We start from the raw sequence: 14,808 nt of genomic DNA, 5'->3' as shown, positions 1-14,808 counted from the left end.
TGCTCCAACCAGGACGTATTTCAGACACCCAGCTCAGCTGCCTATAGAAACTTCAGATGTGGCCGAATACCGGTCAGCTCATGCTACAAGACCCTGGACAGAGGAACTGACCCGGAAAGGATGAACCAAGGGACATATCAATTGTATACAAAAATGACAATCCCATTGCTGTACATAGAATTCCACAATTGCAACAGTGCTGCATATAATACCACTGTAGCAGCATTTATATACATGTCAGATCAATCCAAAACTTTCAGGCAGTGAACATTAAGAGTATGTTCGATCAGTTTTGAACTCGAATTTTTTGATCTGTGGTCATATTTTAGCGTGCTCTGGTCATATAAAGACACCACAGGCCATATCTACAATTACAATGTACAGCCATGCACTGCCTGTACATACACTGCGGCTCATTGGACTTGCATACAAACTATGGCCGACATGACACGAAGCATAACCCCACAAGGAAAAGGTAGTGACCCCGGCAGTCTCATTGAGCAATTGTTGCCGGTCAGGGCGTTGTTGTTGGCCGAAACGCATATGGCATGATCTGGTGACAGTGGCTTCAATATCGCTGACAGATGTCATTCCTACCTCGTGTTCGGATAACCTGCTCCTTGGCCTCTGCGCTTAATCCAAAGTTGTTAGCCGCGTAGACACGGACAATGTATGCCGTCTGTGACATCAGGTTCCTTAGAACGTGCTCGCCACTGGTCCCTGTGATGGGTATCACTTCATTCCTGACATCTACTCCACCTGCGAGGCTCAACAAGAATATGAGCCGTGTTGCGGGATACGCATCTCTGGTCACGCTCCACAGCAGCTTCACCTTATCCATGCCATTCTCTAGAAGTTGCAGATTCGCGAGTGCACTGGGTGGACCTGGGCATGGGTATGGATGTAGAAAAACAAAATGATAAAACCTGTCACTTTCCAACATACCCATTGTACACAACACGTACACAGCTGGTCTTCAACAACAACAACAACAACAACAACAACAACAACAACAACAACAAGCAATGATGCTATACAAGCTAACAAAGATCAGCTTATATACGGGGTGTGCTCCGTCAATAATCTGATAATTCTCCCGCCAACTGCAAGGCGGTAATTGCAGTGCAACATGAAGAACAGCAGCTAAGATGCTAACGGCAGCAATGGACACCGTGAAGAAACAGCACCAGCAAAGGTGTGGGTGATAATGCAAGTGCCCAGGAGAGCTGTCACTTCAGCCTGGCTGGGGCTACTGCCAGCTTTCTCCAACGTCCTGTATTTCACACGTCAACGCTACACCTCACAACTACCCAATGAGCCAATGGGAGAGCGTGGCTACACCATAACACGCTGCGGATGGCGTCAGGATTACAGTCCATTCATTGGAAACTGGCACCCTAACTTTTTGGTGTCTCTGTCACATAGTTGTAGATATCGTGAAAACAACAGTACATCCTGCATTGTGTGACCCGTGCAATTACTCCTTGCCACATTTGAGGCCAGAAAAGTCCAAGAACAGGGAAATAGAAATTCAGCCAGGTTTTACAAAATTAGGACAGGTATGCCATGGCAAAATGTATGGAGAAGCAAATCCAAAACCCAGATTTTTGAGATTTAAAGTGGGTTTTTGATCCTCAATTCGGCCCAAATCCGACTTTCAAAAGCCAGCTGGCCAGTTTCCGATGAATGGACTGTAGGTTAGAATGCCAAGTGCAATTCCCAATGTTCAATTCCAAGTAGGTGTGACTTGTCCACTAGAAGGTCCCGTCTGGCGCTGGTGCTGGCTTGCAAGCCAGTGTCCTGGGTCTCAAATTGTCTCGCGCGATTTTTTTGCGACAGGCCCCATCACCCAGTTTAGCACCTACCGGCACTGTAGCAAAGGCACTTTGTCCATACACAGGAGAGTAATGGCATTATATAAACCTTGCATTGTAGAAACGCGCTTTTAATTTGAAAGCATTATTACAAGGTGGTGGAACACCGTGTTCGGAAACTGTGTGCCTTACTACAACCATCCACGGTTGGTAGATGGTCGCAAGACCGGGACTCTCCCAGCCGTGGATGGTTGCAGTAAGGCACACGGTTTCCGAACACGGTGTTCCACCGCCTTGTAATAATGCTTTCAAACTAAAAACAGGAGAGTAATGTGTGGGTGTCCAGTGCAGTAGAAACCAACCGAGGGCTTGGCTTTTGTTCTCTTCTCTACTTGCTTCACCGCTTAGGAGCTGCATCTGCGCCTTGATCCATAGAGGGTCGTGGCGTTCCTGCGAGGCCGAGTCTCACGCCAACCGTGACTTTCTTTGCTTCACCATATTGTGTTCCTCCAGGCGTGTCTCCAGGAACGGCCCCGGTTCCATCAACGTACTACTGAGGACAACGGCCTTTGGGTTTTACCATGCAATATTCTGCTGTGTGTGTACCCTGCAACGATTCAAAGCCTAGTGTGTAACAGGGCAGCACATGCTCTGTGCAAACTAGTTTGGTACTGTGAGCCACCTAATACTCTTTGTCAGTAAATTAGAACTAGAATGGTTTACTCACTGGGTTTGAGGGAAAGACACAAACGGGAAAAGTCTGAAGAAAAAATCGACTGTCACCACCAGGACTCGAACCAGGGACCCTCGCTTGTAGCTAGCGATGCTCTAATAACCACTGAGCTATGGTGTAGTCGTCATCCCAGCAGAGACTGTTCAACATTTTCTTCAGACTTGAAAGGTTTACGATGGCGAATGTTTGCAGTGGGGGGGGGGGGGGGGTTAGGGCGGTGTTCGCATTACCCCCCCCCCCCCCCACACACACACACTAGAAAAAGAAAACAAAAAAGATGGAAATAATATCATTGGTACAAATCTTTCCTACCTTCTGTAATGAAAGACTGTTCTCTTGCCATTTCACTTCTTCCAAACTCATTGATCGCGTAAACGTGGACATTATACGCCGTCTGTGGTTTCAGGTTCTCTAGAATTTGCGAACTGGTTTCTGCTGTTACATCAACAGTGACATTCTTGACACCTGCTCCACCTTGTCCTCCAAGTTGCAAAGAGAACATCACCTGTGTTGCGGGATACTTTTCTCCGATCAGATTCACATGCCAGAACAGCTCCACTCTATTTGTGCCATTCTCAATGAGTCGCAGTTCCGTGAGTGGACTCGGCACACCTGGGCATGGCAATAATCACAGTGCAACATCTCATTACACGTAGGGTGCCTTTCAACAAAATTGAAAAGGAATGTCTTTTCAATGTTTTCACGCTCCATGAAGTGGGTTTTAAAAGCATGAGACAGTTTGGGTCTCTGAGTTGTGGACTTGAACCCCATGTTGGATGTCCCAGCCATTATACGACCTCAATGAAATAAAGTATCTTTTCCTTCAACCCGCTTCTGAATGCTCGTCTGAGAAGCGAAACTGGTTCACTAAAGTGAGAATGATGATCAGCTTGACTGTTTGACTACACAGTGAAACCTGTCTAAACCAACGGCTCAAGGGATCTTACAAATGTGGTCCCCGTGTACAGGTGGTCTCCTTATCCAGGGTCATTAGGCTGGAAATTACATCCCTTGGTCCTGGCTGTTGTGGTCCTGTTGGACAGGTGGTCGCCTTATCAGAGTGGTCCCTTGGACGGGTTTTGCTATAGTTGTTGACTGCCTGGCGGTCGCTGGTTTAATCAACGGCTAACAACGCACGCGTACATCACATGCACACACACAGTAGATACTCTGACGCCGCACCCAATAACCATGCACGACGTCACTAACCGACTATTGAAACGAAAGTGGAATGTTTCACCATTTTTTTCTCCAAACAGAAGCACTACACTACTGCTGGGCGCCGATGAACGAACAGGCTAGAATTTCACCAAGCACAGCATACCAATGTACACACGGTGACTCAACTGTGCATAGACTGCAATACAGTCAACTTCGCTAATAACGACTGCGGATCTAATGACGATTCGCGAATAACGACAGAATTTCCATGCCCAGAGCAAAGTCACGTCCAACTGTAATACATAATAATGAGACTTCGGGTATAACGACACTTCGCGAATAAGGACACTTTTTTGATGCCCCGCCGAGTGTCGTTATACGCGAAGTTGACTGTACATGAAAATAAGAACGGTCTAGGCTAGGAGGCTGACCTCACAGTTCTACACTACTGTACACTGAAGTAGGTGAGCCTAAGAACTACCTCCGATACAGAGTGCCATACACACTGTGTTCCCCAGGTGTACACTGAAGTAGGTGAGCCTAAGAACTACCTCCGATACAGAGTGCCATACACACTGTGTTCCCCAGGATGTGGTGGGGGGGGGGGGGGGGGATCATAGCTGAGCTCTGGGGAAGGTTGGCGTTCTACATGCATTCCGTGCGTCATGACTTCATTGGCCATGTGCAGTGTTGCTGGTGATGCATGCACCTCTTACCATTTTCAGTCCGGACTGTCTGCTGGCTGGTGAAGTTGCGTGCGGGCCCATACTCGTTATTCGCGCGCACTCTTATGCTGATGGAGGAATTGTGCTGAAGGGCGTCAAGGTTATATTGGTGCAATCCCGGGCTTGCTGTAACATTGACCTCTTCCACTTGCATCAGACCGTTTGTCTGCCATTGGATCGAATAGAACGTGATGGGTACGAGCGGGTTGCTGTCGGACAGGTTCCAAGTGATGAGCACCGACCGTGCTCCCGGGGATGCCACCCGCAGCTGCATCTCCGGTGGATACTCTGCGCACAGAAAGTGGAGCGTCGCATGATAGTTTTCTCACAACATAGAACAGTGGTGTACAAAGTCAGAGGGGGGGGGGGGGGTGTAGGGGATGCAGGGTTGACATCCGGCAGATCTTGTGCATGCTTGCACGTGTGAGTGCAGAGCATACATAATATAGAACTATGTATCGCACTCGCACTTGTCTCGGGCTGTGCATGCAATGATGTACTGGACCAACCCAGGCACTAGTAACACAGGTAGTAGACGGCGTGTGTGCAGTGTGCACCCGGCATAAACCAGGGTCACCAGTGAAACCTCCCAGCAAGTCGAGAAGGCCATATGGGAGTGATCATTGCTGGGCCTTTTGAGTTTAGCATTGTTGTACAGTCGTCCCTCTCTAATCCGGCACCTTTTGCTACGGCATTTTCTGCTGGATTAACGAGGGTGCTGGATTAAGAAATCCTGCTCTCTGACCCGGCCCTACCCAATTGCATGCATGTATCATACGTCAAAACGCAGGGTTTTTCCGTGTCGACCCCAGTAATTGGTGCACGGCTTTATATTCTCAACTTTTCTCCAGGAATATACACAGTGATAAAGTAAAACAGAGAACATGTTCACATGTATACGTACTCTTGCACACACACGCACAGTCGATTTACGACTGCCGGATTATGAAATCAAACTAAGTGCAGTTTGAGCGATTCGTTTCAAAAAGTCACTGCCGGAGGCGGAATTCAAGTGCCGGATTAAGATGTAGGAATTGAACGAAAAAAATCGGTTTCGTCAGAAAGTGCGTCGGTTGGCAAGGGTTCCGGATAAACAAGTGCCGGATTAGAGAGGGACGACTGTAGTTGTTAACGGATCATAGCTGTTCTCAAGAAAGAACTACTGGACCAATTCACAAGCATCACGTTCTTGACTAACCCCAGCATGGACATGCCGGTGTCAGTAGAGAATGGCTGCTCACCATGAAACAATAGGTTCAGTTACAGTGTCAACAGGCAGCTGAAACTACATGTGCATCTCTAGGCACATCAAACCCAACCTCGCTATAGTTTAACCTCGCTATAGTTTTGTGGGTCGCCTGTGCTCGATTGTACTCACGGAAATCGAGCGTGGTGATGCCATCTGATGGTGGGGAATGATAGTATCTGCCTGCAGTGTCCTCGACCGTAAGTCGAAAGCGGTAGGTGGTGAGAGTATTGAAGCCAGTAAGAACCATTGTGTGGTTCGCAGCCTGTAACGGTATGGCTGGTGTTGGACTGTCAACGGGGATCCAGGTGCTGCTTTCGCTGCCCACCTCAATATATTGCAGCATTACGTCAGTAAGGCCGGTAGAGCTCTCATTGAAACCCGTCCATATCACCTGAATCTTCTCATGGCTGAGTGCAGTTGTTTTCAGCAAAACACCGCTGACCGCCGCTACAAATGTGTGTGTGTGTGTGCCAACAAAGACAACAGCGATAATGAGTATTAATGACGACAAGAATTGAAAGGACAACAGCAGCAGCAGCAGCAGCAGCAGCAGCAGCAGCAGCAACACCACAACACCAACACCAACAGCAGCACCACCAACAACAGAAACATGAAACGGCAGAGATGTCAATGATTTCATGTAGACAACATATACGTAAGCACCCAGTGAGCATTGCCATTGGCAAAATCACCATTCATACACTCCAACAATCTCTCAGTAGAATAGAGTGAGCAGATCTGGACATGATAAGCGGCTTGGAATGATAATGATCTACACATGAATGACTGCGTGAAAGGAAGTCAGTGAGGAGAGGTGTGAGAGAGTAGGCGGGAGGATGCACGTTGGCACGTACTCCTGTGTGTGTGTGTGTGTGTGTGTGTGTGTGTGTGTGTGTGTGTGTGTGTGTGCGTGTGCGTGTGTGTGTGTGTGTTTCTCACGGGTCTCCGATCGAACGCGGCACAAGTGCACCACTCAGAGACGGCTTCCCATCCGGCTCCAGCGTGGATCAGTGCAGTGCCAGAACTGGCAGAGGTGGTTCCGCAGCAAGGGTGGCTACTCTGTTCATCGATGCCAGCCTGTCACGAGTTCTCCTACACCAACAGCCAGTCTGTCTGTGCCACTTTCAGCTTGTTGCCAGCAGCACTGCCCAACATGTCAGCGATGCTTCCGTTCTGCGGCCGGGTTCAAGCGTCACAACTGCAATCGTGGTGCGAGACCATCTGCTGCTGAGAGAGCAGCTCTGCCCCTCAGCTGCCCACATTGTAAACGCAATTTCCGCCAGCAGCAGGACCTAGCCAGACATTCGCGGTCCTGCCTGTGATCCGACTCCCGTTTTCTGGTCCCCTTTTCATAGGGGTGACACTTGCCCATCTGGGCAGTCATGCTGCTAGTAGTAGTAGTAGTGTGTGTGTGTGTGCGTGTGTGTGTGTGTATGTGTGTGTGTGTGTGTGTGCATGTGTGTGAGTGTGCACGTGTGTGTGTGTGTGTGTGTGTGTGTGTGTGTGTGTGTGTGTGTGTGTGTGTATGTGTCTGCGGCACGCACGCGAATGTGCATGTGTGCGTGTATGTGCATGTAGAATTTGGCTTTGGCCATTCCAACAAAGGAGATAAACATGGCATGCTAGATGTGGCTAAATTCACAGTGCATTTAAAAGCTAAGGCAGTGACATGCCTGGGAGGGGTTTTGCCCAGACCTGTCTTGGAGGGATTCCGCCCAAATGTATCCCAGTGAGCGAGAGTTAAGACTGCAGATAGCGGTGGCAGCTGCACAAGCCTGCTATGCAACAAGCGCGCTGCAGTCACCAGCTGGTGTCCAATTGATAGTACTTACGGTGGTCGAATGTGGTGACGATATTCGACCTAGAGGGTTCTAGGTTCTTGCCTCTGCTGTTCCAGGCGATAAGTCGAAAGCGATAGGCAGTTGCCGGTAGCAACCCGGTCAAGACCATACTGTGGTTGGTAACAAGCGGTATCGCGCTGTCCGTTGAGAAAGATAACCAGGGCTGGCCGGAGTTACTGATAATCCTGTACTTCAGCGTGAGCGAAGTGAGGCTGTCACCGCCATCGTCCAAGCCAGCCCATGTGATGCGGATCGTTGTGGGGCCGAGTGCGGTCGCGTTGAACGTCGTAGCATTGCCAGGCTCTGCGAGTGGCAGACATCGAATGCAACAAAACAAATGGACAACAGCGGTGATTAGAGACTCTGTGCAAGCTAAATTGGAATGTTTGATTGCTGTATACTGGTTGGTTAATAACGTTGATAATTCGGTCGCGGCACCAGAAAAGTTGTCCCAGAGTTGCTGGGAAGCTGTCGGAGAAAAGCGTACATTTTTGCCTGGACAGAGAAAGTAATTATCCTGCTCACAGGCAGGTATCGCACAACAAATTACAGCACGCTCAGTGCTAAATTCGAGGCCAAAAAGAAAATGATTGACATTCCTGCTTTCGTCTCTTACGGGTGATATCTGTGCGGCCTAGCACTTCCAAGCTTCTGCTCAGGGTAAATCCATTGTCAAAGGCGATGCTGAATGCGTACTGGGAGCCCTTCTTCAATCCAGATACTCTAACATCTCCCATAGTATCTCCAGCACCAACAGAAACATTCTCTTGTAGTAGCATGCCTGTTGCGCCACTCGTCTGCCGTTTGTAGGACACCAGAATGCGCGTCAGTACACCATGCTGGTCAGTCCACCTGCTCGCTAACTGCACAGAGCAACAGCACGCACGCACACCCACACGCACACCCACAGGGACACACATGTGAACAATACGACTTTGCGAACTCCCAAGCAAATAAAATTACACCCGAGGAGTCGTATTGGGCTACAGTTGAAAGTCCTCAACTCCTCATAGCATCCAAGAACAATGAACAGCATAGTTGAGCCATTCAGGTACGGAATAGAGTCCATGCAAGAGTCATATAAGATACTTCCTAGCAAATGCAAGAGTCATACATTTGCCAGTTCTTTGCAGAGCTGTGACCACTGAAAATAGGTATTTTTCATATGGTAACGACTCTACTGCAGGGGAGGCACGGCATAGGTGGATTTGGAGAGCACTGCAGTTGACATACTATACGTGCACAGTGCACACATATACACATGCATGTGATCGCTCTGCACGTCTTGACATCACCCCTGTGTGCCGTGGGGTGAGCCGTGAAGTCGAGGGTAGCTATTTCCGCGTCATCGTCCAAAATGCTGTGTTACCCGTCCACACTGACTGTAATGAGTCGCATCCGTTCTTGTTCAGCAAAGTTTTGACATCAACCTCTGCATTCCGTTTTGCTCCTTCACCAAGCAACATGTTCAATAGGTTGCCCGTCGCTTGTTTGTTCTCAGAGTCACTTAATTGTGTGACAAACATCCTTCGTTTGATGTCTAATTATGGCAAGCGACACTTGGCATAAGGGACTACGCCATGCAGTGTGCAGCCCTGCATACGTAGTACATGTGTTACATACAGCTTTTATCTGTCTGATGACAGAACTGACACTCATCACAGTCAACGTTCACAAGAAAGGTTCACAAAGGTGCTGGCAAAATGAATGGGGACTGGATGCCAATACTCCTTATGTGTACCATGTTTGTGAACTGGGTGTATCTACGCTGCGTCCTTTCGACCTGTTTGGGATGCATACGGCTCTAGTGTACAAATTAGGTGCAGTGCATTACATCATTGATGTCCATTTGAGGAGCTATTTCCTATGGCAAGTGTCGGGTTTTGCTTGCCACAACTGTACCAGTACATGATAGCACACTACAAAAGAACTGAGCGTGTGTCAAGGTGATTCGAGTGCAGTGCAGTGCACCAACACCCAACAGTGCTCTACTGTAAAAGCAGAAAATTTCAGTGGTGTAATATTTTTGGTATTCTCCAAAATCGGCGGTTCGGTGGAGGGAAATTTTTGGTAAAACCCAGTTTAAAGGTAAGTGCACATGTATACAGTACCGGCAGTACCGAAATTTCCGGTGCGTTTTATTTTCGGTGAAAATTGTCGGCACCCAAGTAACCGAAAATAAAACACCACCGAAATTTTCTGCTTTTACAGTACCTTCCAATGCAGGATGATTGAAGTTGGGTCAGCTGATATCGTCACGTTCTCCGGCGCCTCCGAGTCTGGAAGAGAGCAAGCACAACATGGAAGCACTTTTAACACAGACGTCAAACCTGCCAATAATAATAAAGGCAATAACAGTGTAAAACAGCAATGAAAAATATCAATTGTGCACTCATAACCATGTATAAACAATTAAAATGAAACAATTCCAACGGTTATGAGTGCACAATTGATATTTTTCATTGCTGTTTTACGACTGTTGTCTCCTCGTCGGTTATTTAAATGCAATAACAGTGGTGCGTTTTTTCAGCCAACTTAGGAATGAAACCGAAATAGCTATATTTCTTTATTGAGAATGACGTCGCAAGCTGTGGTGAGGTGCTGGCGCTGGTGTGGCACGCTTCAGCCTCTTCTTTTTCTTGCATTGCAAGGTTCCCACGCACCCACCCACCCCCTCCTTCTAGCCGCCCTTCGCTACAGTTGATATTGTAAAGACGTTTTTATTATTCGTCGAATAATACTAATTGGATACCTCTCCACTAAATTACAAGAGAACAACGCTACAACGTTAGAATTGCCGCTAAATTATCGCAAGTGTAGAGAACGAGTCCAATACAAATGAAAACCATGAACAGACTGTCCCGAAGTTATTTTGAGAACAAATTGTACTACATGACTGTACTTGCTGATACTGACGCTGACGGAACACGAATTTGAGTTGAATACTCACGAAGTCTTGTACATGCACATCATTATGGGCCGGTGTTGTGGAGTAAGCAGGTACGTCAGTCACCAATCCAGCTTCAGCTCCACGCTCGCTTCAGCAGAATGTTGCCCGCGTTTGCTTTGCCTCCACACGGATAGACGACCAGCGCAGAGTCCCGCAGCTCCGTGGCCGTAAGGTCTTGATATTCGCCGTTAGCGCCGTCACGGCAAGTCTCAGTCCACCTCTCACACCAAGCCGCCCTATAAAAATCTTTCTCTCTCCATTGGAGTGCTCCCCAGTTTCGTTACATTTTCGTCAGATCTCCTGTGTACCGGTTTTGTGGCACAATGATTATAGCCATTATATTTGGTCGTCTCCATTCTTGTGCAATCATGCATTATGTAGGTTGGTTCTCTTCATGTTATTGTGACCAATTTCATAGATGTTGGTTGCCTTGTTGCTTTCTCTCCCCTCTCCTCTCACCCAAGCCATTCTGCATAAGCGAAGCTGTGGACGCAGCATACTGCTGCTACACTTCAACGCGGGAATGCGTATAATAATAATAATAATAATAATACCTCTCCACCACTGCAACTAGATACTACTGGAAAACATGTAATTTTAGGTGCATTAAAATTTCGGTGCCAGAGACCCGCCAGGTTTCAGGTGTAATTTAGAATTAGGTGACCAGCTTTCCCATCACATACAGTGCATACTCTAGTGCTTTTTAGGTGTAGTTTAAATATAGGTGCCTGTTTTCTCTACCGAAATCACCGAAATTAAAGTTACACCGAAAATTACATGTTGTACAGTAGTATATTCTATATCATTCACGCCGGAACTACTGCTGCATAGCCCCAAGTCTGAAGACTTGGCAACTTCACGCCTGCACCTGACTCTTGCGCTATGATACGCGTCGCCCATGACACCCATCAGAATTTCCCACCTTGCTCTCCCTTATGTTCTGGCTGCCCGTTTTGGATCCATCAGTTGCCTGATGATCGTAGTAACACGTGAAACTCAGAGTTGTAACAAAGCTTCCAAACTCTCTCTTGTGTTTTACAGTATATACAGTCAGAAAGTGCAACAACTACAGTACCGTCGGGTAGCGCCGAAGAACGACCAGGCTAGAATTTTACCAAGCACAGCATACCAATGTATACCCAGGTGACTCAACTGTGCATGGACTGTATACAAGACAACAAGAACGGTCTAGGCTAGGAGTCCATGGTGTCTGGATAAGGGACTCCTTTCGTAACTCAACATTGGCGCCCCAATGTGCATGTGCGGCTCAAACTCACGACCCTGAGATTAAGAGTCTCATGCTCTACCGACTGAGCTAGCCGGACGCTCAAGGAAAAGATTCCGAGGTCTACAAGAGAGTTAGCTATTTGGCTGCTCGCGGAGCCATCCAACGCCATATCACTGACCTTGGACATGACTTCAGTATCGACAAGGACCAAGTCTTCAAGAAGCCCAAACTCGTTCTCAATTCAGTCTTGAAGGAGAAAAAGCGGAGTGGTCTGGAATCCGCGGTTGAACAAAGGGATGCCAAATAATTAGTCGCGCCAACACATAACACTGCACGTACTCTATGCATTCCATAAGTGGTCTGTAATCTTCTTTCTTTATTGCCTGATGAATATTGAGGATCTCCTTTGCATGATCGCAGCCTAGTCTACCCTTTGTGGACATTTGCGTTCTCTCTCTCTCTCTCTCTCTCTCTCTCTCTCTCTCTCTCTTCCTCTCTCCGTCCCTCTCCCTCCCTCCCTCCCCTTGTTGGCTAGCGAGGTGAAATGCTAACGAATTCTGTCTGTCAAAACCGGCGAATGACTGTACGCGTACCAGTACATATCGTTTTGCACATTTTAAATATTCGTTAATATTAGTGGTCTTAGGGGCCATACGCAAACACTGATATTTATTTAGAAACGAATACTAGTCGTTTCTCTTCAACCTCTCCCCCTCCCCAAGAAACGAACACATGCAAACGGTACATAGTGTCAATTTTTTCTTCTTCTTTTTTTCTGGACGTGCCCACACATGCAAACTGTGAATCGATATTTTTCGAGAAACGAACAGGCACTCAAACCCCTCCCCCTAAACAACTAGTTTTCGTTTCTAAAAAATATCGGTATTTACGGATGGCCCCTCAGGGGCCATCGCAGAAGTTTTTCGTCGTCCCTGAAACGAACATCATTCGTGGGTGGGGGGGGGGGGGAGGGTGCGAGCCAAAATTGCAAGTCGACCAGCACTGTACATATGACATGTACATGCATGCGATTTTCATCGTCCAGCATAGCAAGCTGCATTCGTTTCAGAGGGAGGGGAGGGGTCCGAGTACGAAATGAACAATTTTGCGAGAGGCCCCGAATCGCAAACTTTGAACAACGCAAACTTGCGCCATGTAAAGTTCAAAGAAGTATGTATTCAATATGTATGTATTCAATATGTATTCAATCGCAAACATTAAACAGTGCAAACCAGTCTCAATTTGTAAAACGCAAACATTTATTGTCGCAAACGTTACCCGTTTTACAGTATAACGTGTTCTCAATTGCTAGTCGCGTACTAACAAGTCCGTATTCAGAACGGACAGCCATGCATTAATGCAATCAGCACATCACGTCGTGGCTGAGCAATCTGCCGTAGCAAAGGATTTGCCCTCTCAGCCATTTTCCAATTTTACTTAGGAATTTTACGGGTAGCCCCAACGTGTGGTAAACACTACACAGCCACCCAGGGTTTCCACAAACAAGCAACCTTACGTGCAAACTACCTTGGCTCACACACATGCACAAGACTCCCCAGTGAAGCTACAGAACAGGCATATTAGGGAAATATCAGGAGTCACCGAGAAAGAACCGCTCCTGTTCAACGCCATTAATTCCAGACAGCTTACCAAGTGGCAATGTACGTGCAGCAAAAGTTTCGCTATAACCACTGAGTCCCAGTGAGGTGTCCGCGCGTACGCGGAAATGGTATACGGTAAACGGTACCATGTCAGAGAAAATGGTGAACGAGTGTTGTTCAATGGGTAATGCCGTCCAGTTGGCTTGGTTGCGCGGCCTCACCTCCAACAGGTACCCGTTGATCGTGACATTGCTGTACTGCGGCATGCGCCAGCTAATCGTGATAGAGTCGACTGTGACGTCCTGGCTGCCGACTGCGTTGATCACTGGTGCTGTTTGGTAATCTAGAGGGTACGCATCGGACAACACACATCACAACACATACACACCTAGTAGAGTATGCTGGTTACTGATAGCCTGCACGCCATCCTACTTCCGCTGCCTAGCTTAGTCAATGTTATCACATGAGCTGGTTGTCTAGTACCTAGGTGGGGTTAGTGGACATAATAGCGGAACTTGTAGTTCCTTTCTCAAAATGCGAAGACTCCACTGAAGCCATCCACTACATCCATACATCTTCACTCTCCAAACTACATTCCTGAAGATGGGCCTTGCCCGAAAATTCCAATAATGTAATATCTGTACAAAAGAGAAAGACCAAGTTCAAAGACCAAAGACAAAGACAAAGACCAAGTTCCTTGGCCTTTCTCTTTTGTATAAATTTAATATCTCTGTTTCTTTTAGTGATTGGTGTAGCCCAGAGACCGTTTGTAGTTCCTTGGTCCTTTTTCTTTTCTTCCAGAACGAATAGTGATTAGCCTACAACTGTTGGGAACACTGTAATACTGTTCAGATCACTGCCATAGTTCTTATACAAAATAATTGTTGCAAATAAGCAGACCTGAATTGTACCGATGCAGCAATATGTCTGAATAAATAGATCATAATGCTTAACATAACTTCCCAGACCCCCAGGTCACAACAAACGTTCTGGATTCGGAATTGACCACGTTGCTCTGTGCGACGACAAGGCAGCACTGTTAACAAAATAATTCATATCAGTGACTTGTCTTTCCTTGCTGCCTAAACATACGATTGTCTTTGAATAGGCGGAGTGGAGTTTCTCGGACTCAACCCTTCAAACTTTGCTTTTGGGCCAATTTTAACCAAGATAGTGCTAAATTATCAATCCCGTGCACCCATACGGTAGCCGTTACCTTGCAAGAGGACCTGCACGGTGGATTTGCTGATTCCATTGATCTGATTTGTAGGATTTGCGAGTACACACCTGTACAGTCCCTGTCGTTCAGCCGACATGTTGAAGCTCACTGTGACCCGTAGAACACTGCCAGAGGAACATTGCAGCAAACAAAGACCATAACTATATCAACAGAAAAGCAAGCATTCCACCCTTGTCGGGAGGCTTTACAAATTCCACACTCAAAATTTGACAGCTTAAAAGTACAAATTTGAGACTACAAATAACGTTACAGTACAACCTGCCCTA

General features: G+C 47.2%; 1 protein-coding gene across 1 annotated transcript in view; it reads right to left on the bottom strand.

Annotated features, from left to right (window-relative positions):
- Positions 1 to 14,808, bottom strand: part of LOC135821845 (titin-like) — a 117,224-nt gene that overhangs the window by 12,922 nt on the left and 89,494 nt on the right. The window contains exons 23-31 of the mRNA XM_065334871.1: positions 14,519 to 14,646; positions 13,352 to 13,645; positions 9,738 to 9,802; positions 8,140 to 8,386; positions 7,515 to 7,826; positions 5,812 to 6,129; positions 4,425 to 4,721; positions 2,860 to 3,159; positions 598 to 885 (exon numbers count right to left, since the gene is read on the bottom strand). Coding sequence (XP_065190943.1) covers positions 598 to 885; positions 2,860 to 3,159; positions 4,425 to 4,721; positions 5,812 to 6,129; positions 7,515 to 7,826; positions 8,140 to 8,386; positions 9,738 to 9,802; positions 13,352 to 13,645; positions 14,519 to 14,646 — 2,249 coding nt within the window. The remainder of the gene's footprint in view (positions 1 to 597; positions 886 to 2,859; positions 3,160 to 4,424; positions 4,722 to 5,811; positions 6,130 to 7,514; positions 7,827 to 8,139; positions 8,387 to 9,737; positions 9,803 to 13,351; positions 13,646 to 14,518; positions 14,647 to 14,808) is intronic.

Source organism: Sycon ciliatum, chromosome 1, assembly GCF_964019385.1.
Source record: "Sycon ciliatum chromosome 1, ocSycCili1.1, whole genome shotgun sequence".
Lineage (NCBI taxonomy): Eukaryota > Metazoa > Porifera > Calcarea > Leucosolenida > Sycettidae > Sycon > Sycon ciliatum.
This window is presented reverse-complemented; position numbering and strand designations above follow the sequence as displayed.